The sequence below is a fragment of the Stylophora pistillata genome, chromosome 11 (assembly GCF_964205215.1).
Source record: "Stylophora pistillata chromosome 11, jaStyPist1.2, whole genome shotgun sequence".
Taxonomy (NCBI): Eukaryota; Metazoa; Cnidaria; class Anthozoa; order Scleractinia; family Pocilloporidae; genus Stylophora; species Stylophora pistillata.
In genome coordinates this window covers 20959563-20984367 of record NC_142529.1, presented here as the reverse complement: position 1 = coordinate 20984367, position 24805 = coordinate 20959563, and the positions used below count along the sequence as shown (strand labels likewise).

General features: G+C 39.7%; 1 protein-coding gene and 2 pseudogenes across 1 annotated transcript; 2 read left to right on the top strand and 1 right to left on the bottom strand.

Annotated features, from left to right (window-relative positions):
* The first annotated feature begins 166 nt into the window (after positions 1–166).
* On the top strand, positions 167–12408 carry LOC148720541 (uncharacterized; annotated as a pseudogene).
* A 117-nt stretch (positions 12409–12525) lies between these two features.
* On the top strand, positions 12526–14505 carry LOC148720540 (uncharacterized; annotated as a pseudogene).
* Positions 14506–16485: 1980 nt separating this feature from the next.
* LOC148720539 (uncharacterized) lies at positions 16486–21380 on the bottom strand (the record flags this gene model as incomplete). The annotated part of the gene is made up of 2 exons (XM_088739835.1): positions 16486–16881; positions 20978–21380. Coding segments are annotated over 2 exons (762 nt in total), but the record flags the coding sequence as incomplete, so codon positions are not given.
* Positions 21381–24805: the final 3425 nt, after the last annotated feature.

Genomic DNA, 24805 nt, shown 5'->3' with positions numbered 1-24805 from the left:
GCCAAATCAGCCAAGTCAGTGCTCTGATCAAATCAAAGATCGAAAGCAGAATTCCCTTCACAGCGTTTCAGCTGACAGCTTCCATTTTTATTGCTATCACTCCTTTAGGGGCTGCATGCGTTTTAGCACTATACTCGCCTTTTTTCCGTAAAAACTCAGTTTTAAGATGGGCGGAAATTCTACTCCGGCTAAACTCCCTTGTGAATCCTGCGCTGTATTTTTATGGACACAGAACAGAAAGGCTGCAATTAAACTGTTAAGATTTGGTAAACAACGGGAAATTCAACCAGTGGTTCACACGGGCATCCGTGAAAGACAGCACCGATATTCCTATCCACCTGTTAATGAGCTTTTCTGCAACAAAAGAGCTCAAGGCCTCACACAGTCACATTCCTGGACAGCGGACACACGCATGGTCGCTGGAATACTGACTATGTGTGGAGAACCATTAGTAAAGAGACGAATGTCATGTCCACCTTTAATCAGGCGTGAAAACCTTTGTCAAGGTATTCAGCCTCTCACTCTAGCTGTCATGGTGCAGGTTGAACTTACACCCAGAAAGTTCTTGTATGTTTGTAAAGAAGTTCAGGAATCACAACGGACAAGATCAAAAACTTGCAACAAATACTCATTTCTTGTGTAGGAAAACTCTCTTTACAAGGCTAGACGCAATTCAGCACCAACAGTTGTCGACTGATTGTGTAATCAAGTAGAAACGAGGAGAATTGTTTGATGGTTTGATGGTTGGGACAGTAGGTTCTCGAGTGTCATAACACCAAATCAGGGTAGTAACTAATATCAACCAATGAAGAGAAGGGAACGTACCCCAAAAAGCCAATAACAGTGCAAAGTAAAAACGAGCATCCACGACCAATCGGAGTGCAAGGATCGCTCTCCTGATCACCTGGACAATTATATTAATAGAGGTGAGGTACTTGTATCCGATTTACAGCTCGCTTTTTAAAGCTAGCATTTGGCAACCAAAATGACAAAACAATCTCCAAACAAAACGAATGTTTGTTGACTATTAAAAAAAAAAAAAAAACAGAAAGATTTCTCACCGATCTGTCACCGTCGCTTCAACACAAAGACGGCTTCGGTCAACAGATAAAAGGCTTTTCAAAGGAAGATGATAACCAAATATTTCGTGAGCCTTTAAGTCTTTCGACTCCAAAATGGAAAGTAAACCGAGCCACAATGATTACCTGACTGATCATTTGTCAACATGAATGTGAGCATCTCTGAAGACTCGCTTGTAAACTCTTCCCGATCGAAGTTCTTATGTCCAGGTGCTCCGCTGTTTTATCTAGGACTTAGAAAGGAAAGTTTTGCTGCAGCTTGGAATCGCCATTTCTACCGTCATAGATTCACTTAGAGTTTTTTCAAATATCAAGGTGATTTTAGCAACCAAGAAAACAAGAGAGTTGCAGACCAACTCTAGCATTCTGATCACCAGTTTAGCCATCACAGTCCTCTTAGTGGGTGGGGTTCTTGCCCCATGACACATCACTTTTGATGCAGTAATTCTTCGAGGAACTGTATCAGTGGGCATGACCTGTACGATAGCTAGCGTGACCAATAATTTTTCAAAGAAGAATAAAACAAAAACTCTCTTTCTGTAAAGCTTAGGAAATTATTTCTCATCAAGTTGATATATTCTCTTTTTTTCCACCGATGTTTCAATACAAAGACATCTGTGCGAACATTTAATTGGTCAACAGCTACACTGACTATTTCTACGAAAATTAGGCTCTTCAAAGGAAAATGAAAAGAAATCTTTGGTAAGTTTTGTCTCCTTCCACTTGGAAGCTAAACTGCGCCATCACGATTGACTGATCTTAGTCGATATGAATTTGATTATCTCTGAAGACGCTTGTAAACTTTTCTCCATCAAATTTCTCTTGTCCAGGCCGCTTCGCTGTTCATCTTAAACTAGGAGAAGGTTTACTGGAAGCGTCAACTCGGGAGGATATATTTATTCATTTCCAAGAAGACGTTTCCCCTAACCTCTGCCCCTCTTCCTTCCGCTTAGATGTCGATATAAAATCCGTGATATCCGTGCAGTGATTAGGGCTGATTATGTTAGATAGAAATAATTCCATCAACATCCATTAATTCCTATGTATCTATCTGATGGTATTTAGTGCTCAGATCAGTTTTTGCATTAAGAGCAAGTGGTGGAGATACTCAGTGAAATCAACTGCACCAGAAAAAGTAAATATTGGCAAAATCTGCACTTCTGTCATTTTACAACCGAACCTGTACCAAGCAGCATAAAGCGGCACTGCATTTACCTCGTTCCCAGGGCTTTTCCCTCTCCCCCAAATGAGGGAAAAGCCGTGGGAAGGAGGTTGGCACCGTATTAATGCAAAGCCATCAGCTATGCAAATCCCAAAAATCTTTGTCTCTCACTTCCCTTCTATTAAGCGGCCATCTGCATTAAGCGGTCGCGGTCATCCTTTACTGAGTACCAACGGCCTGTTTGTATTGTCTTCGACCTGTACTAAACGCTCACTTAATAGAAGAAGCCCTTTCTAGTAATTTTTAATCCGTGTTTCTCTCCCAAAATCAATGCTACTAGTATTTTGGAGAGAGTTTTTATACATTTAGTAGTCAATTATGATATAAATGGTGTTTTTAGTCGTTTTTAAGCGGTCAACCTATATCAAAAATAAATAAATAAAAAGAATAAAAAAAAAATACAAAATAAAATAAAATAAAAAGAAATTACCTTTATTTATGATCGAGGGTGAAATACATTACCGGTAGCCCGGTAGTTTAATAAGTAATTATTTTTTATAATGGCCCTCCCTAACTAAGTACTCGAAAATCCCCACTGGCAGAAGGCAGACCAGTGGGTGTTTACAGAGCGCAGCCGAGGAACATCGCACCCGAGAGAAAATCCAGTAAGTGGCCGGGTAGAGGACTTGAACTCAGAACACCGGATTACAAGTCCAGCACCCTAACCACTCGGCCACGCCACAACCAATCCTCAATAGTGACTGATAGGGATAGTTAAGTTGTCACAGTCGGACGACTTGAATGGAATAACTATGAAACCTTTTATGTCTACGTCTTTTATTAATTAAAAAAAAAGATAACAAAAACAAAAAAACTACGCTAACAGTTTCGCATTAGCATTGAAAGTATCGGATTTCTTTATGATTAAAAGATATGTTTCTAAAACATGTAAACTGACATAGGCTCCAGATAAATTTGTAAAAATATAGCCCATGATGCTGCTGTTGTCAGTAAAATAGAACGAAAAGAATGAAAAGAAAATTTTATCAGTCATCGCTAATCTCCAATTAAAGCCTGTCTCTCGGGGCCAAGCTTTAGATGAGCCCCAAGGGGAGCATGTTGAATTGCGCCCCCCATCCCATCCTTCTATTATCTGTAAATCTAAGCTCTTTTGGGGAAAATACACCAAGAAGTAAACCTTAAAAAAGGCAGACGGTTTTTAGTTTTAGAGGAAACAAAACTGTCTTCATTGTATTGTCTTGGGAATTCATCTTGCGTGCAGTGTTCATGAAGTCTGCTTCTCCATACTGACTTTCCTTGAAGGGCATTTTCACCTGCTACTAAAAGTCGAAACTGATCCTAGAATTGTACTGTTTTCCTTTACTTTGTGATTGGACCCCTCTCAACCAATCAGAAATGAAACTAAGTTTAATTGGCACCTGGTCACCTACATTTTCCCCGCGCTTCAAGTCAAACGGTTCTCTCCGGCTACACAATCAATCCCTAAACCATGTTCAGGCGCTGAGTTGCTTCGCTGAGACTTAACTTCAATTAATTTATGACGAGAGATCTTTGTTTTAAGAGACGCATTTTCATGCTAGGACTTTGATCTTTTGCAAAGTGACTTCTGAACATTTTTACAACCACACGATGACTTTGTCTTCCTATATATTTGCTTGTTTGTTTTTGGGTGAAAGTTCAATCTGCACCTTGACGGTTCAGATGAAAGGTTGGATAACTTCAGATTGGTTTTGATGCCTTACCAAGGGTGGACATGACATTCTTCTGTCCTTTATCGCGACCGCTGGTTCTTCAGACTCAGTCACTGTTCCGGCGACGATGCACGTGTCCGCTGACCAGGACTGTGACCGTGTGAGGTGTTGAGGTCTTTCTGTAGAGACAAGCTCTTTAACATTTACAGACGGAGAGGAATATTGATGCTGTATTTCAAGGTGACCCATGTGAGCTGTAGGCCGAATTTCCCTTTGTGTACCAAACCTCAACAGTTTAAGTGCAGCCTTCCTGTATCTTTTGTTTCTATAAAAATACAGCGCAGGATTTACAAGGGAGTTTAGCCGGAGGAAAATTTCCGCCGGTCGCAAAACTGAAATTTTACGGAAAAAAGGCGAACGTAGTGCTAAGACGTATACAATCCCAATAGGAACAATAGCAATAAAAGTGGCAACTGTCAGCAGAAACGCCGTGAAGGCAATTCTTCTTTCGATCTTTGCTTTAATCAGAGCATTGACTTGGCTGATTTGGCTTCGGTTCCGTTTTCGTATTTTAATATAAACCATGCAATAAAAATATACCAGCAGGGTAAAAGCGATTAATTGAACAATGGCATATATAATACGTAGAATCCAACCGACAACACCAGGGGCTTCTACTACGAAAAATAAGACCGGTGATATGAGGGCTGTTATCCAAGCGATTAGCGCAAATCTCGTTAAGCGTTTCTTTGTAACTATTACCTTGTACTTGATAGGTTTTACAATCGCAACATACCTCTCCCAACTGAGCAGAATTAGATGATAATATGAGGCACGATAGAAAGTGCTCAACATGAATCTATTGATGTCATTTATATTGCACACAATCTCCTTCGATACAGTTCCTCGAAGAATTATCGCATCCAAACTGATGATCAACGGGGCAGAAACTGCACTCACTAAGATATCAGAGGCGGTCAAACTGGTGATCAAAATGGAAGAGTTCGTCTGCAACTCTCTATTCTTATTGATTGCCAAGATCACTAGGATGTTTATCAATATTGTCACTGGACTCACGACGGCTGTAATGGCGATTCCAAGCTGGTGATAAACTTTTTCTTGCGAGTCCGAGATGAACAGTAGATTACTTGGACAAAAGAAGACTGACCTGGTGGAATTAGCAAGCAAATCGTTAGAGATGCTCTCATTCATGGTCATTTAGTGCAGCGAGTATTTAAAAGACTCTTGACTTGTAACGAGTGGTATGTTTCGAGGATTGAGGGAGTGTTCGTCGTGTTAAAAGACTTTCGTCAAATGACCGATTTGCATTGGCGACAAAACCTTACCTGGACAATAATGTTGTCTTAAGTTATCAGTTGTGGAAAATCTTTTGTTTAGTAAAATCAAACATTTGCATATTAAGCGGTCAAGTAAAAATATAGTTACCAGTAATGTTTGCTTTTTCGCGAATTCTATTCTTTTTTCGTTGTTTTTCTTTTCCAGATAATTTAGGGAAAATTATGTAGTAATGATAACAGTAAAAAACATGACTGTTATCAGAGAGATCTGCAAATCGACGACTGCTGGGCGGAAATTTTCGATGAATACTTTAAAGATTTCAAGCATGGATCTGAAACTTGGGAAAATATCACGTTTTTTGATCGCCTTCGACACTCAAATTTACCGACTAGATCGCAAACAAAGCGATAAATAATTTTCTTCTAATCTCTTAATTTCCCCTCTTGTTTATGAAAGAGAATTCTTGGGGGTTATTTTCCTTCAAAATATTCATGAAAAAGCTGTAAATCCTTAAGTCCTCTTAAATGAAGACGTTCGTTGAAGAAATGGTCCGGAAATTGAGTGCAATTTTGAAGCAAAATCCTATCAATTCCCTTCATCTTAATAACAAAAGGGATTTATCGATGTTGAGCAGTGAATCCCGGGAGGCACGGAATTCTAAAAATGTTTAGCGAAAACTGTCGACGAATACTTTGGAAAATAGATACACCTGAAACTTGGTAAAGTGTCGTGTTTATTTATGTCCTACAGCATCGAAATCCCTAATTTTTTTGCAACAACGTTTCAACTTTCGCTCCATGAAATCACTTATGCTTTCAAAATGAACAAGGGAATTTTGCACTTGTTTTAAACTTTTATTAAATAAAAACGGCCAAGCGATGAAGTCTAACAAATAATGTTAGGGAAGCGGCAGTTTCAAACATTAGCGCTAGATGACTAAGTCATAGGGCAACAAGGGATGCTTAGACGTATAGAGGTTGCCCTTGTCAAAAGCTGTTTTTGATTTTTCACGTTTGTCACGCCGGCAGAATGTAATAATCGCCGCAAAGTGTAATACTGACGAAAAATGTTATAACAATTACCGCAAAATGTAATAACATCAACGCAAAATGTAATAAATCACTTAACGTAATATGTAATAACTTTTCAACGCGAAATGTAATAACTTTCCTAACGCATTATGTAATAACGCAAAATTTAATAGCTCTTGAATGATTTTCAGGCGTTCTGGTTAACTCTGACATGGCCTGCTTATCTGTCTACAATGTCCCAAAATGGTACTTTCTTTGACCATATCACCTCTCAGGCTGCACCCAATCTACACAATGCCGAATTCAAAGTTCTTTCTTCCAATGGACCTGGGGTATAGACCACTTTCATAAATAGACCCAACTCATAACTAAACAAGAATTTCCGGCCACAGCAAAAAATCTCATCATAACCCCTCCTAGAACTTCTCGTATTTACTTTTTACCTAAAATTCACAAACCTAACAACCCGGGTCGGCCCATTGTCTCGGCTTGCAGTTGCCCTACCGAACTTAGCTCCAGTTATCTAGACAAAATTATGGCTCCCATCGTCAAAACTTGACAATCATATATTAAAGACAGCCAACACGCTCTTCAAATTTTTAGAGACTTTAATTTCCTTGGCCAAAACAAACTTATTTTCACCATGGATATTACGTTTCTTTACACTGTCATTCCTCATGGCGAAGGCCTTCTGGCCCTTAAACATTTTTTTAATCAACGTACTGTTAAGGAACCTAAATCTGAAACACTACTACGTTTAGCCGAACTAGTGCTCACACTCAATTGTTTTTCATTCGGAAACAACTTCTTCAAACAAACCAATGGTGTAGCCATGGGCACCAAAATGGGACCTAGCTATGCCAATCTTTTTGTAGGTTTTGTCGAACATCAATTTTTCAGCCAATACAACGGCTCCAAACCTGAACTCTACGGTCGCTACATTGACGACTGTATTGGCGCTACCTCCTCTACCAGAGAGGAGCTCACTCAATTCATAACTGCAGTCAATTCTTTTCACTTGGCTCTGAAATATACCTGGGAAATTTCCGACAATTCTTTATCCTTTTTAGACATCAAACTTTCAATTGAAGGCAACGGTTTATGTACTAGTGTGTATTACAAACCTACAGACTCGCATAATTACTTGTTATATTCGTCTTCGCATCTATCTCACGTTAAGAATTCCATTTCTTTTTCTCAGTTTCTAAGATTTCGTCGTTTATGTAGTGATGACTCGGATTTCCACCACAAATCAGTGTCAATGTGCCAGTTTTTCGATAATCGTGGTTACCCTGATTCTGTCGTTCAAGCGGGTTACCACCGCGCCCAACTTATTGATCGACATTCAGCACTACAAACGTCGCATAAGGAAGATTCCGACCGCATTCCATTCACTCGCACGTTTCACCCTCACAACCAATCAGTTAAATCCATCATTCTTAAAAACTTTAAATTACTTCAAAACGATCCAGAGACAAGCACTATCTTTTGCCTCCGCTCATTTCATTCAAACGTGACACAAACATAGGCAATTTTTTGGTCAGAAGTTCTTTTCAGACTAATTACCAACCAGGCACTTTTAAATGCGCTCTTGCACGATGCAAAGCGTGTCCTTTCATTCACAACACTGATAAAATATCGGGACCTAAACGATCCGCTAATATCACCGATCACTTCACGTGCACCTCCGCCAATGTAATCTATTGCATAACTTGCACTTATTGCAAAAAGATATACATCGGCGAAACAGGCAGAAGACTAGGTGACCGATTCCGAGAACACCTTCGCGACGTGGAAAGGAATGACAAGGACACATCGAAACCAGTCGCTAGACATTTTAATTTACCTAATCATTCTAAGCAACATATGGCAATCTGGGGTCTTTCCTTACACTTAGGTAGCACGGAAAGCCGTAAAACTCTTGAACAAAAGCTCATCTTTCAAACCGGCAGTCTAAATCCCACAGGGATCAACGAACGCTTTTCAATCCGCTAATTTATTCGTGTTTTTCTCGTTGCCATGTTCTCACCAATAACGTAGCTCCATTTTCAGCCTTTAAAAGCACGCACAACCCACAATTCCTCTATTCGCTCCGACGAAGGGCTAACGCTCGAAACGTCAGCTTTTGTGATCGTTACGGTGGCCAATTTATCATTTCAACTTTGTTGATATATCCAAATTATTTCGTTACCCCCACCGACGCAGCCCCAAACAGTTTCTTTAGAAACTATCAGCCTTTATTCACTTTCATAAATGGCTGCCGGATTAATATTCTTTTGTTTAAATTTAAATTAGCCCCTCTGGACTCGTTCTCCAGTACAGAATTCAAAAGAAAACATTATCTCAAGCGAGGCCAGTAGGGCTAATTTATATTTAAACAAAAGAATATTAATCCAGCAGCCATTTATGAAAGTGGTCAATACAACAACCGTTTCGCCGATATTTGCAAACCCACTGTGTACTTTTATACTTGGACATTTTGCAGAAAATGACAGAGAATACTACGTTTGCTTAGCAGATGGATTAGCTCAGTTCAATGAAGAAATTAATACAGCTGACTGTTGGGCAGATTGTGGGTCAGATAATCCACGCATTGCTCCGCAGGACGGTAAAAATGATGGTCAAGTAGTTGGGGGGGGGGGGGGGAGGTGCAGTTTCTGCCCCGTCTGTGAATTTTTTAGAAAACTCATGTTACCTGTCTTTTTCGGCTTTTAGCCTGCGCCGGATGAAACGAAAGTTTCCGTTTAAAATCACTTTTGGTGCAAGCAGATCTAATGCTTACAGGAACACTGCTCTAAAGCCGCAGTGCTGCCGCCATGAAGAATCCCCCCCCCCTATGGTAACTTTAGTGAAACGCCTTGGGGTGCTCTGAAGAATTCCGTTGTTAGCATGCTTTCCACTGAGAAACAAAGGGAGAAGTAGCAGTTGCTAAAGTCACTAAAAAGTCACTAAAAAGCTTTAGTCAATGCATTCCCTTTCAGTTTTGTGAGCAAAGGGTAAGACTTGCAGTGATGCAAATCTCAGATAAACTTCAAGATTTATATGGGTGCACTGCATCGGCCAGTTAAATCTCAATGCAATATTTTTATAGTGTTTCAGGTGAAAAGGACTGAAGAGGAACAGAGTGGAAGAACAGCCTGGATCCGCTCGAGAAAACCAAAGGAAAGTGAGACTCCGGTATGCTGCAGAAGGAGAGGATAAACAGCAATCATATCAAAGGAAAATAGCACCCGCCTGCCTCTACTGCAAACAAAGCCACCGGGGAGAACGTTGCGAAACGTACGAGACATTAGAGAGCAGAAGGAAGTTTTTAAGGGATAACCGATTGTGTTACAATTGTGGAAGAACGGGACACATTAGCCAACAATGTCGAAGCCGTGGCTGTTTCAAGTGCAAAGGGAAACACCACACAAGTATTTGTGACAAAAACGAGAATCCTCTACTCACTGTGTACACGCCGTCGACCGAGGATACACTCCCAGCTATCATCCCTGTTAAGATCGACGGAAAAACACTATGGGCGTATTTAGATACGGGATCTGGAAGAAACTTCATCTCGGCGGAAGCAATCAAGAGGCTTAAGTTGAGCCCGGTACGTCACGAAACCCGGAAAATCGTCACGTTGAGCGGAACGCAGAGACAATCCACGGCTACTTTCGACCTAACCATAGATGCAATGGATGGGAAGGCGAGAGAGAGAATCGAAGTCAAGGGAGCAAAAATGGCAGATTTCACGACCATTCGAAGACCAGACTTATGCACCTTGAAATGGAAATATGACCACACAAAAGACAAAAGATTCTATAAGAACACGGGAGATACAAGAACACAATCAATGTGATCCTGGGAGACAGTACCTATTGCCGAATTAAAACGAAAGATGTTTTTAAAGGGAAACCTGGACAGCCGATAGTCGAGGGGACGACCTTAGGGTGGGTCACTCATGGCGGTGATTGTGCACAGGTGACTGCTTATTCACCAGAGAGTCAAGCGATTACGAGCAGCTGTACAGTCTGGAAGTGTTAGGAGTAGAAGATCGGGGATAAAACTCCCAGCTGGACGTACACACGGAGTTCGTTGAGAAAATTTCAAGAAAGACAGATGGGAGATACGAAGTCAACGTTCCCTGGATCCCAGGACGGAAATTAGCGGAGAAAAACGAGACACAAAGCAGACAAAGCCTACAAAGAGCATACAAGAAGTTAGAGCAGAACATAAGGCTAAAGAAAGAGTATGAGAAGATTATAGTGATCCAGGAAGAAAGCGGAGTCATTGAAAAGGTTTCCTATCGTCCAACAGGGGACCGTGTGTTCTACATGCCACACAAGCCAGTGATTCGAGAAGATGCAACTACTACAAAGGTCAGGATGGTGTTCTGTGCAAGTGAAAAACCTCACTACCTCGAGAACAGTATCAATGACTGCATGTATAGAGGACCACCCTTACAGCCTCTCATGTGGGACATACTGATCAGGGCGAGAATGTCGACCGATGTCTTACGTGGTGACATAGAAAAAGCGTTCTTACAAATTGGAATAAAGGAAGAGGACCGAGATACCGATTCCGCCTCCTATTCAAGAAAGATGGACTAGAAGAACACTTCCGACTCACGCGAGCACCTTTCGGAGCAGAGGCAAGCCCATTCATACTAGGAGCCACTTTACAGCATCACTACAACCAACAACCAGAAGAGGTCTGGGAAACTGTTCAAATGCTGCGGGAGAACACCTATGTGGATAACCTAATGAAAACTGGTTAAGGTTTAGAAGAAATGGAAAGATTCAAATCAGAAGCCACCCAGATATTGGAGGAGGCAAGCTCACGGCTTGAAAATGCAGCTTTACGAAAACGTAAATATGGCGTAAATTTGCTTAAAGTTGAATGACCAACTTTACGCTAGCATTTAAAGTTGTTTAAAGGTGATTAAAGATCAATTTACACGGTCGGTACGTAAAGTTGACTTAAAGCTAGCATAAGGGTGTCGAATCAGCCTTACGTTTGTTTACATCGTCGCTTAAAGTGCTCTTAAAGATCAAATTTATACTACTCACGTAAAGGCATACTAAAGGTCGGTATGTAAATATATTCTTATTGTATGTCAATAACTTTCAATTCCATCACTAAAACTTGATGAAGACTCTGCAATTGATTCGTTCAAAAGCATGCGTATGCAAATATAGACCCTGCTGGCTATGCCATGCTAATAAGCCACAACAAGGGCGAAACAGCTGTCCATGGCTGCCACTTTACGGGTGATATGGTTGTGCGCATACGTACGATATGAGCCGTACCTGGGGATTGTGCGTGTGCTTTAGTACTGTCATTAGTGTTTTTTACAATTTTTTGCATGCCATACGCATGCCATGAGAGAACTGTTTTACAGTTCTCAACAGCTACCACATCTTTAACGTGGAGCTGGCGATTAGAGAGGGTGCTTACATCAACCTCGTTATATTTTAAAGTTGAACTCAAACTGAGAGCGGAAACGAGACCTTGCTGGCTACGCCGTGCTGATGTGCCCCACCAAGGCCGAAATAATCGTTCACGACTAGTACAACACGAGTAACTTGGCCGTGCATCTGGTAAGAGCCATATAAAGCGGATGGTTCGTATTCATCAGTGATGATGCCGGTGCGGCTGAAAAATTCACATCCTAAGTGCAAAAAATTGGGAAGAAAAATTTCCCGATTACCGTTGTATTTACCGGCATTTTTAACGTTTCCAGAGCGTTTATGTACATATATATTTGGCGTAAAGGAGCTTGTATTTTAGCTTTACACAAGCTTAAAGTAGGGTTTACACAAGCTTTACGCAAAACAAAAAGGTGTTAGGTAAAGTTGGTGTTTCATTACGCCAACTTTATATGTACGCGTAAAGGTGTAAAATTAAACTATACGCTGACTTTACGCTGTCATTACGCTCACGTAGATTTGATTTTTCATGCTGTGAAGCTTCCCAGTACACAAATGGGAGTCCAATCCTCTAGAAATAGAGAGTGACGGGATGACTAATCCAAGCAAGATACTTGGACTCGGTTGGGACAAAGAAAACGACACGCTCGAATTAACTATTCGACGACACGCTGAAGAAGAGCAGGTCACCAACAAAACTATTCTCAGCCACCTAGGCAGCATTTACGACCCCCTTGGCATATTGTCACCGACTACTGTGGAGGAAAAACGGATCTATAGAGAGGCGTGTGATGAAAAGAACGGATGAAATACAAAAACTTCAGATCCCTTATGGAAACAGTGGACCAAGTGGAGGAAGCAGTTGAAAAGTGTGACTGTGCCTAGGAGCATCGTGAGGCGCGTGACGAAGACCGAAACAGCACACCTCCATATATTGTCCTAGATACCCCCTTTTCCATACTACTAACCTTGAGAGAAGAATAGTGGATACCTCGACTCTGCACTCTGGTGAAGAAAGAGATATGTAACTGCAATGTATGGAAGGTGTTCTCTACCAATTGCAAGCCATATGGAGCGCCAATCACTTCCACCCTTCCGGAGTCTCGCACTAAGGTCAGTCGGCCTGTCCAGTAGGTAGGTGTGGATTTAGCAGGACCGCTGAAGTACCAAGGAAATAAGACAAGGGAGGAAAAAACATAGATACTAATTTTCACTTGTGCTACACCAAGAGCGGTACACCTGGAATTGACCAGAACCTAAACTGCCGAGGAATTCCAAAGGAAGCTAAATGCCTTTATAACAAGACGAACGAGACCTGAGCGATTTGTTTCAGACAACACTGCAACATTTAAGGCAACGGCAACATGGCTCAAGAGGATTCGCAACAGTGAGAGGTTGCAAGATTTCCTCGCGCAGCAAGAGATTACATGGCAGTTTAACCTCTCCATTAAATCTCCCTGGTGGGGAGGCATGTATGAAAGGCTTATTAAGGAAGTCAAGAAAACAGCATACAAAACTTTAGGAAACACACATCTCACCTTTGAACAACTTGAAGCGGTGGTCATGAACATCGAGAAGCACCTCAACAACCGATCCCTAACATAGGTTGAGAGTGACGAGGGCGAACGACAAACCTTGACGCCAAACGTACTCATGTGGGGCCAAGACGCTCCTGGCTTAGCGGATATTGAAATTAACGAGGAGGAAGTTACCAAGCTGCACAGACGTCTAAAGGAACGCCAGAGAACACGTATGGCATCGTTGGCAGAAAGAGTATGTCTACAGCTTCATGGGGGCACACAGAGTTAACAGGAAGGACAAGCAACAAGTGCCCGAGATAGGAGAGATAGTCTTAGTGGTAGTTGAGAACAGGAACCGAGGGGAATGGAAGAAAGGAAAGGTGGTTCAACAAGTCAAAGGAAGAGATGGAGTTGTGAGGGGAGTTGTCCTACTGCTCAACGGAAACAAGATCCGACGCCCACTTCAGCTGGTATGCCCCCTCGATTTAAGAAGTTGTTGCAAGGAACCAGCAGAGGGGAACGAGGTTGAAGCGCAAGAACCCATCAGAAGGGTACTGAATAGAAGGGCAGCAAATGATGTGAGAGCGAAAATCAAGCTCATTGCTAACCGTGAATCTAACACTTGATTGAACTTAGAGTTCTGAGAACTGGACCCATATCTGAGAGAAAAAATTTACAGAGTTTAAATTTACAGAGTTGATTTTTAGGGGAGCGTGACAGGAAATGGTGTGACTCTTAACTTTCGGTATGATTGACAGCTGTAATTGGAGAAGGGCGTAGTTTTTACTGAGGGTTAAGTGTAAGAACGTCGAGGACATTAAAAGAGAAAAGATAAAACTAATTTACGGTGTATTTCTCGAGTGGAAGCGAAAGTGAGCGACGAGTGTACCGCACTGTTTCGGTAAATATTAAATAAAGAGAGTCACAAGTATAGAAACTTACCAAGACCTATAAGTACTTCATTTGAAGGTGGCCCTAGACCTGCTTTGTTCTGTGCCCTCACTCTTGCATTGTATTTTCCCTTTGGAAGCCTCAGGCCACTATACTCTGTGCTTGTGGTTTTGGCTGTGTTTGGTGACTTCCATGGGAGACCGTCAGCCACGTATTGGACTATGTATTGTTTGATTTCTGTGCCACCATCTGTCGAAGGGCGATCCCATTCAAGTTGCATATAGATTTCTGCACTTTTCTGGTCAAATCGTCTTTGTGTTTTAAGGTTTCTTGTTGATGAAGGTGGACCTACAATAACAACAAAAAAGCATGGGTACACTTGGGTTGATAGTTGGAGAGATTTCCTCCCTGATATCATTTATAGCTTACAACCTGCATGTAAGACTCTCAGTTAACCTGTGATTAGAAACCTACAAGTAACCCAAAAGCTTGAAATTCCGCAAAATGGAATCTATTTGTTTTTACATGATACAAAAACAAAATGATGTTAATGGTGACATCAAGTACCAGAGTCCAAATTAATATATTATTATAATTTAACTTATCGTATGAAAGGAATTTCTCCTTCTCATATACCGTTTCAAGCTGAAATATCATGTTTAACCTTCCTTACTGGTACTTAATTTCGTGATTTTATGTGATTGTAAAGAATTGCAAATTAAGTGAAGACCAACAAATAAAAATGCTCACATGTGGAATTGTAAGAACATTCAAATCACAGAAAAAAATTATTAACATGTAATAAAAAACCACAACAGGCTATGCATCAAAATTATTAACCAGTTTTACAGGTAAGTTCTACATGTATCCTGTGTAATGTGATACCGTATTTACCCGTGTAGAATGCGCACTTTTTCTCACGCACGTCCTAACTTGCATACGTTAAAAACACAACCGAAAAGTAACACATTTAAAGCTTTGATTAAATAACCTATTTTCAACGAAAAATTATAGGTGGACATTAAGTTTTTACTCTAAAATCAAAAGGAAAGATAAAATTCGCTTAACATTTTCGCAAGTGTGCAAACAGGCACGTGGATCAGATTTCAGAGGGAATGTGCAAATTTGGCCGCGTGTGAAGAGATCTTATGTTACATGGAATTTTTCAATGGGAAGCACGAAAGCGAGCAAGAAATATATTTAAACGCAGTACTTGATTTGCTGTTATAAGCGAAAACGCGCCAATTTCTTACGTGAAGCAAGCACACGCAGTGGAATTCATCGTGGATATATTGTTGTTTGTCTATACGGCCTTAAAATTGGATAGCGTTAATTTGAAAATTCTAAAAATATGACGATATGACACTCGTAGACCAGGCTCTTTCACAGTGGATATATGGCGATTATTATAACAGTTTGTATAGTGGTTAGTTGGACTTGTTTTTGAGCTCCGTAAATATAAAGTTGTGTGAAATAATAAAAGAAATAAAATCTTACCTTCATACAGAGTAGTCTATGCTGTTCTTGTCGCGATTTGAGGCCATTTTGCTGTGTTTCAGCTCAATGTCCTAGCACTAACACAGCAAAACGGCCTCAAATCGCGACAAGAACAGCACAGACTACTCTGTATGAAGGTAAGACTTTATTTTTTTTATTATTTCACACAACTTTATATTTACGGAGCTCGAAAGCAAATCCAACTAAACCACTATACAAACTCTATAATAATTTACTGTGAAAGAACTTGTGACAGAGGCGCCTGTGACAGAGCCTGGTCCGCCTGCCGTGGACATGACACAAAATCTTCGATACTTTTCGGTCATATTGTTGCTCACTCATAATATATACCGGGCCATGGAATCGTAAAATTAGCTAGGCCTTGCTTGAAGTCCTAAAGTTTGATATCAATAATGTCATAAACAACTAGGTGGCAAAAGATATTGATGTTAACGATATAGTAAATTTCTTATTCTTGTTGTCTTAATAAATAATTGTACGAATATATTAACTTGTCTTTTCTGCTGTGAAAAACATTTTTTTCTGATAAATTAGGTTAAAAACAAGGGTGCGCATTATACATGGGCGCGCGTTATACACGTGTAAATACGGTAATCATCTTCATCTAAATCACAAGACTCATGTGCACATTCCAGAGAATATCTTTTGTGCAGTCCTCAAAATTGCCATTCACTGGTTTCTTGTAGTTCTCATTCACAAGTTTCTTGTAACATTTCAACAACTGGAGGTTATGAAAAACAAAATGAAGTTAAGAATCCTTGAACCATGAATTTAATAACCTATCCTCAAATTGGCCTTTTGAAATCCCAAAAATTAAACTGAATCCCATGAAACTGTCATGCCAAAATTGCAAAATTAAGTACAAATAAGGGTAATACCAGATTCTCAGAGCTAAATTTCTAGAAATTGAAAGACAGACAGATGGGAGAATTAATCCCATGATGTTGGGGATTACAAAGTTCATAATACATACTCAGCTTTTTTATATCGATTTTATGGTACTTCACAGTGGCACGGTTTTCAGCTCGGCACTGCAGCGTCTCAAACTCGACATCTTGTTTGGTGATCATTGTAAGGTAGCTTTTGCTACCTGTGTCATCATGCAATCTCTTGGGTACTGTCCTGTAAGATGGAATGTGCATCCATGAGAACGTTGCTTTGTGGCCCTCTGGAATCTTTACTGCACAAACTACTGTTATCTTGTGGTTTAGCCAAGACTCTTCACTGGTGTCAGAGGCAGCCTCATCTATCAAGAGATCTAGAATATGACAAAAATAAAGCATGAATTATTGTAACAATCAGGAGCTAAAAGGAGATGATTTCCAAGTACACAATTATAGCTTTGCTATTTCAATTTGCAGGTAGAAATTTTTACATTATTATTATGTATTTTAATTGTTAAGTAAATAAAAAATGAATTTCTTGTTGTTGCTGTTGTTGATTGTACACTACGTCATTATTCTCCCTTATTCTAAACATGACAGGAAAAAAAATTTTAAACTGGTGGTCAGCAATCCTTCAGTTTTCCTGTCAAATTTTCAAGAATTACAAGCAATTTTAGGCTGTAAAAAGATGTACCACAGGGGGTAAATTTTACCAATTACTGTTTGTAAAGGAGAACACGGTTATGTTCCAAAAACTGTTCACTTTTTACCCCCACTATTGAGAAAGAGTTTTGAAGTTACGACAGAGAGTTTGTTTTGAGATTCCAAAGAGAAATAATCTTTCAAAGATAAGTGTCATTTCATCAACTGAGTTGATGTAAAATGGCCATCTCAAATAGCTTCTCAAGAAGCCCTAGTGCACCTTTGCTTCCCATTAGTGACCATTGTGGTAAAGAGCTTATTAAAAAAGTGAAAAAAGAAAGTGTTTAATTTCAGACACGATGAGAGTCTGTATGAATCAATGTCTTTTATCTGTAGTCATATTCACCAACCACAAAATGCAAGCTAATGGTTTTTAATCATTAATGAAGACATTAACATTAGAAAGCTGACTAAAAGCAACATTTCACAATTTACACACCAAACGCAATTTCTACAGGGTAAAAATTCTTTCACTTCGCTCATTCTACCAGTTGCATACCATAAAGAAATCTATCTTCTTTAACCTATGATCATATTAATAGTTAAATTCACTATTAAATGTTTTTCAGTTAGTGTCTTCATGTATTCTCAAGTAACCACTTCCTTTATACACTAAATAATTATTACTACTGGTATAAAATATATTTCTTTCCAGCTGTGTAGTCTCAATAAAATTTTTCTATGAGGATGGTTTTAAGGTTTTCAATGAAGATAATCAAAATTTCATGATACCTCATCTTGGTGAAGAGATTGAGGTTTTTGTAGTTAAAAGCAAGAAAATATTCTATCTGATACATATAGACAATCATGTAACATTTTACTCCATAGAAAGTCCCAATTCTCTTCCACACAATTTTATTGCGCAAGTTGCCAAAAAGAAAAACAAAACCTACATTTATTAAAATTTCCCATAAATGCTATAATTTTCATAATAGATTATATAGTATTTTAATTGGTTTTGACCATGATTGCGAAAGCAGTCTCACTCAACTTCCTTTCTGCCTCAAACAAACATCATTATTCACCACTTTTTTTTTTACAATGATCCTTAGCTTCACTAAATATTTTCCCCTAAGATGGCTTTAGAAAGACAGGCAAGAGAACAGCACTTTGACCAAAATTGAGAACAAAATTACACAAGACTTGTATAAATATTCATCAGAACAAAAAAGTTATGATTATACTGACAAACTTTCATATCGAACTTAAATATTCAATTTTGGGTTTTTGGTGAACCCAATGGTCGTAATTTTCTCCTTTCTTCGACAGAAGTCATAGATAAGCTTCAAGGGATGTTTATAAGAACAGATTTTACAAAAAAAAAATGTGTATTGAAGTTACAAAATTATAATTTCATGACTGAGTCAAATTTGTGGATTTTGAGCCCCTGTCTTCAGAAAATGGAAGAAACAAATTACATATACGAAGAATTATAATGTAGATAAAATGAGATAGCCAAATGCCATGATAAACAGAACCCATATCGTCAAGAAAAGTTGGCCAGAGGGCAATTTTCTTTTAATTGTCAAATCGGAGGAAAACATCTATTTCAGTTCTTTTCATGGAACGATTTACCAAAAAAAAAAATTAAAAGCAAAGAAAACAACATTTCAGGAAAAACGTTTTCACGGTTGGGTCTCAAAACGGAAGACACCGCAAACTACAGCAAATTGATCCTTATCTGAATGTATCACAAATAAAACACGATGCTGACAGTTCGTGGTCTAAAATTGTTCGAAGAAAAACTTTGACGCATGTGGAAATGCTAATCCAGAACTAGAATCGCTTCGCGAAGGTTAGAAATCGGCGAACAGCTGCTGCCATTCTCATGTTGATTTTATATTAGAACGCACTAGAATGGTAGAACAAACTGAAAGTCACGCGAACATAAAAACGTTTCCTAAATAAAATTCCTTGACGAACAAACGTCCAATATAGCCTGTCCAAACAGGTGCATTTACAATAGATTTGTCCACATATCAACAGAATAGTCGCTTACGTGCTATAATCCAAACAAATAAAAATTTTTCTTCTTCCGGCATGCAATTAACAACTTGCTAATTCGAACGCGATATCCATGAAATGTTCTACTACCAATATAGCCTGTCCAAATAGGTGCATTTAGAATAGATTTGTCCACATATCAACAGAATAGTCAGTTACGTGCTAGAATCCAAACAAATAAAATTTTTTCTTGTTCGATGCAATTAAAAACTTGCTAATTCCGCTTCCCAGTTCCCTAACCGCCTCCCGGTTAGCTCAATTGGTTAAAGCGCTGGACTGTTGTGCGGGAGGTCGAGGTCGATGGCTCGAGCCCCGGCCGGACCAACACTCAAGGTCTTAAAATAACTGAGGAGAATGCGCTACCTTTCTATAATGTCAAGAAACGGATAGACATTCTAGTCTTCTCGGATAAGGACGAATAAACCGTAGGTCCCGTCTTCTGCATCTATTAATTAGTTAATTTGGTTAGGCAGGGAACGTTAAAGAACCCACTCACGAGATTACGGTGATGTGGTCTGGCCTGTTTACCGGAATTGGGACTTCTCCAGAAGTCACTAATAAAACGATTATGATGCAAACTTGATCCATTTGAATAATAAGTTATATCTGTTCATTTATATCTCTAGGGACTCGCCGCTACATTACAGCCATTTATCACCCTGTATAATATTCGGTTTCTTCGAAAAAGGAAACTAGGAAAATCAACGGCCGTTTACTATGTTCAAAAAGAAATTCACTCTGTCATTAAGGCAATATTAATTTACACATTTTTAAGACTGTTTTGAATATCCTCCGCGACTACTTCTGATCTGAAACGCTGACCACAGGCTTACCATTTTAAATATCTGTGGTTTCGGGTTTCTATGGTAATGGATTCCTGTGCCCTTATCAATGTAGTTCAAATATATTGCCTCCAGAATCTGTCCCTAGTAATCAGTCTTCAAAATTTCGGACCCAGCCACCTTACCCGAGGTATAAAAATCTGAAAAATCTGAAAAATTGTATCCTCTGTCGGAACTCCAAAGGCGCTACTTTGTATTTCTGGCGGATGTCGTAAGCCAAGATCGACCAATAAGAATCGAGAAAGTTTTTGTCCACATTCCCAGGAAAACCCTTTGAGTGTTAGATACGATAACCGAAGCTCATGTTTGGAATTCCTTTGATGACCCCTCATGTCCGGATCCTAGAAGAGCTCCAGCTCCAAATCTACGACTTTGCGTTTCATTTTCTCGTAAACCGTTGAATGGAATGATTCAAAACCGAGTCACCGTAACAGCTGGATAATCCTTCTGTGGCCTGTTGAATTTCGGTGAGAAAAAAAGACCTACAAGGTAAAACACTTTTGTCTCGAATACGAGGGTGGTGTGGGATCTGGAGGCCTAAGCTGCCTCCCTAATGTCGCATTTCTTCGCTGGGAAGAGCGAGCCGAATTAACCGCCGAACTCAGTTTGAAAGCCCCAAACGAGCGATTTTGAGACTTTCTGGCAGAAAAAAAACACTTCCAAACAGGTAATAAACTATTAATCTTTATTCGGAGTTGATTGTTTTTGAAGACTAATTACTAGGGACAGACTCTAGAGGCAATACATTTGAACTTCATTGATAACGGCTATGTAAATGCCACAGGAACCCATTACCATAGAAACCCGAAACCACAGATATTTAAGATGGTAAGCCTGTGCCCTGACCAAAAAAAAATTCAAATTACGCGAGCGTAAGTCTAAATAACCGGAGAATAAGGAAAATTCCTTGCATTGTACTCACCAACAACGGACAGCTTCACTGCATCGGTTTCGGTCTTTCCAATTCCATATTTAATTTGACAAAAGAAAGTCGTGGAGTCTTCCAATTCAACATTCCTAATCTTAAAACTCGCTTTCTTGTCAGGGACGATCTCGACTCTGTTCCGAACCCATCCAACGTCTTCCAAGAGGTTGTTCTGTATAGTTCCGTTCTTAGTCTTAACTAGAAAGGCCACATATCTTTTTCCGACAACAACCCCGAATCGAACATCTTGCACGTCTTTCACAACATATTCCCAATCAAACTGCACATCCTTACCAACAAATATCTCCTTATCTTTGGGTTTAGTAGAAAAGTAAACTGTGTCTTCACTCGCAGCATACGCTAGTTGATGATCAGAAAAAATAAAACAAAATAAATTCAGTCACAATCCCTTCGAAGTTCTTACTGATAATTTACCGTTTGACTTACCAAATAACGTAAAGAACAACCCAATTGTCTTTATTTGAGAACAGACAAAGGAATTCATTGTACAACTTCCCCGTGCACAGCACGCTAAGAACAACACACGGTACTGGCCAACGGTCCAGCCAATTTCGCTTTGATTATCGGCTCGCGAAGTGAACACCAAAGAGCACGCTAATCTTAAAACAGAGAGATGACCTTGTTATAGACAGATGCACCAAAAGGCCTATTCCAAAACATGGTCATCAGATAATATCGATCACACTTCCTTCGTAAGAGGTTTCATGGTTTTCTTCTTCAAACACATGACTCGTGGCACGCTCTTTATACAACGCGAGTCACGTGGTTGTCAACCGCAATCGCGACGGGGTTTTTTTTTTTTTTTTTGCGGCACGAGAAGTAAATCGAAACAACCAGAAGACTGACGTTCGATTTTCCTTTCCGAATGTACGACAGCCCTTGTGAGTTTGCCTTTTGAAAAATGCCGATTGAGGCTGCTGACAAAGAAAGAAGATTAATTTAAGAATATGATATTCTATTTCTAGAAAACGCTAGGCTTCATTTAAAAGCAATATCAACAGAGGGAACAAAATGACTACAGTTAAAAACGAAAAAGTCACATAATTAAAGAAGCTTTAAGTCTTAAACCTCAATATAAGGTGCGAAAAGGGTCTACCACATTATGAAGTGCTGAATTTTTAAGAGAGAAAATGAAGCTTTCGGATTAATTTTCAGCAAGCAACAGGATTAGTGAGTTAATATTCATATCCTTTCTTGTTTTAATAACAAAAAAAAAACGTCTATGATGTTATAGTTTGTGCATAACACAAGCAAATACCCACTTAGTGGATAGTCACTAAGTTTTATGAATATCCTAATGACAGTGTTTTTCTTCTTATGAAACCATAGAGTTTATTTTTAGAAGAAGTCTTTAGCTGACAAGAAAAAAACTGACTTTTATTCATAATAGATCATGTTTGTAAGATGGACTGCGAGGAACATGTTTGCATGCACTGCGTTTTTCACTAAAAACGTTTTACAATTATTGTAAGCTCTATAAGTGATCAGGGTCTCTATATCCATTAATTTTTACGTTCTGTTATCCGTTTTATCATATTCCACAAGTAATATATAATTCAAACAAAAGATGGGCGAAATTTGGGAAACGTGTATGCAGTCAAAAAATTCAACATCACATCGTGGGAAAAAATTAAAGGAACTCTATTCGATTGTAAGAAATTCGTGGCATTCCCCTCACAAGTAATCGGGTGTAGTGTTTATTAGCTAGGATATCTCTGATTATAAAACAAATGGTCATTATTCCGGTTTATTTAGATTAGGGACCGGTTTCTGGTCTAAACAGTTTAAACTCATACTTCAAACATGGCGTCTTTATCGATATGCTCACTCGTTTCTTTCTTTTCTGGAGAGCGGAAAGTCGCTTGATCGCGGAGAAAACCACTTCAAATCCGACCATGTCCAAAGCTTTATTTATTCCAGGGGAGTCATCAAAGGTGAAGTCCAAGCAAGCATGAAAAATAAGGACTACAAAGTCACAGTAAGTTGCCAATTTGGGATCACAACACGTATGTTCAATTCGAAGAACTCCCAACCCCGATTTCACCTCCAATTTAATGTTTATATTGCGGAATATATATTGCAACTTACGTGTCTGTTTCGAATTATCTTTTTATCAGATTTATCTCGATGAAAACCTTGAATAAAAAACACAGAATGCGAGTGTCCTTGCGGCGAGTTCAAGTGCAGTCACGCGGCAGCCATATTTATTTATGGCATCCATAACCTTAGCAGGACGGACCTGGAATGCCAATGGAAACGAAAGCGAAAGGCAGAAAGCGTACAGTCTGCAAGCCAGATGTTTCCAGCGCCACCGAAGAAGAAGGATTACAGCCCTTTGGCGCGCGATCCTAGCCGAGAAGATCGGATGTGGCTGTACAGCGAACTAAAGCGCTATGGCAAATTTACAGGGACCTGCTGGATCTTGAGTCCCGAACCACAACCTGCTACCCCTCTCCCGATCAAGACGATTGAGGATATCATTTACTCAGAAGGTTTCCTTATGGCATCTACGAAGGAAAAACAATTAGAGTACTTGATTGAGAATGCCAAAGTAGAGGAGAGAACCATAAATGTTGTGAGCACCCTCACGGCTGGCCAGCGAAACAGCCCTGCATGGCACCAAGCTCGTAGAGGCCGCCTGACTGCCAGTAATTTTGGCTCCGTCCTCCAGGCAAAAAGAGTTACACCGTCTCTTATCAAGCGACTACTTGGGGAATACAACTTGAGTGGAGTTAAAGCAATTGCATGGGGACAGGAGAATGAGACTGAGGCCCTGAAATCCTTCACCAACATCACAAACTTTACACCTGTACAGACCGGCCTTTGGCTACACGAGTCGGGAGTTCTGGGTGCTTCCCCTGATGGACTTGTGGGAGACGACTCGGTGATTGAGTGTAAGTGCCCCTACACACATCGAAATGCGACAATCAAGGAAGCTTGTGGGCACAAAGACTTTTACTTGGAGGAGAAGGAAGGGAATTATACGCTGTCTACCACACATGTTTACTGGCATCAGTGTCAAGGCCAGATGTTCCTGACAAAGAGCAAATTCTGCTACTTCGTTGTATGGACCACAAAGGATAGTGTAGTTATCAAGATTGAACGAGATGAATCTTGGGAGCACAATATTACTATCTTGAGTGATTTTTACTTTCATCAACTATTCCCAAAGATTACCGAGGGAGAACTTTGAAAAGTGGTGCACAGATGCTGGACATAATCAGAGTGGGGGGGGGGGGGGGAGTGGGAGCTAATGTAAATAGGCAGTAGCTAATGTTAAAAGGTGTTTTTTTAAATTTCATACATTAATTTCTTAATATAACATTACATATTCTACACTCAGATAGAGACACAAGATAAAGAACCCACATTTTTCCATTTAGCATAGTAACTTAATAATAAATTACATTCTTCCTGAAAGCAAGCTTAAACAATTTTTTTTTGGCAACCAATGGCTACTGGTAGCTGGTAACACTTATCCTGGTTACTCAACAGGGCCCAGGTACATAAAACTTATGCCACACTTAAGTAGGCTTGCATAGCAATGCAAAGGGAAGGGGAGAGAGCCAAAACAAAATCGATGCAGCACAGGTTATTTTTTCTGACTACCTCTCACCATCCCTTAAGCTAATTGAAGTGTGGCTTTAGTTTTATACACCTGGACTCAGGCTCCCAGCTTCACAGACACAAAAGTAAAACCTTTAAGCCAGCACGACTTTCACACTTGGAACTACTGGACGAAAGAATTCCATACTGGTCACATGCCCCTGACCTGGATTTAGTTGAAATGACAATTTAAGAATG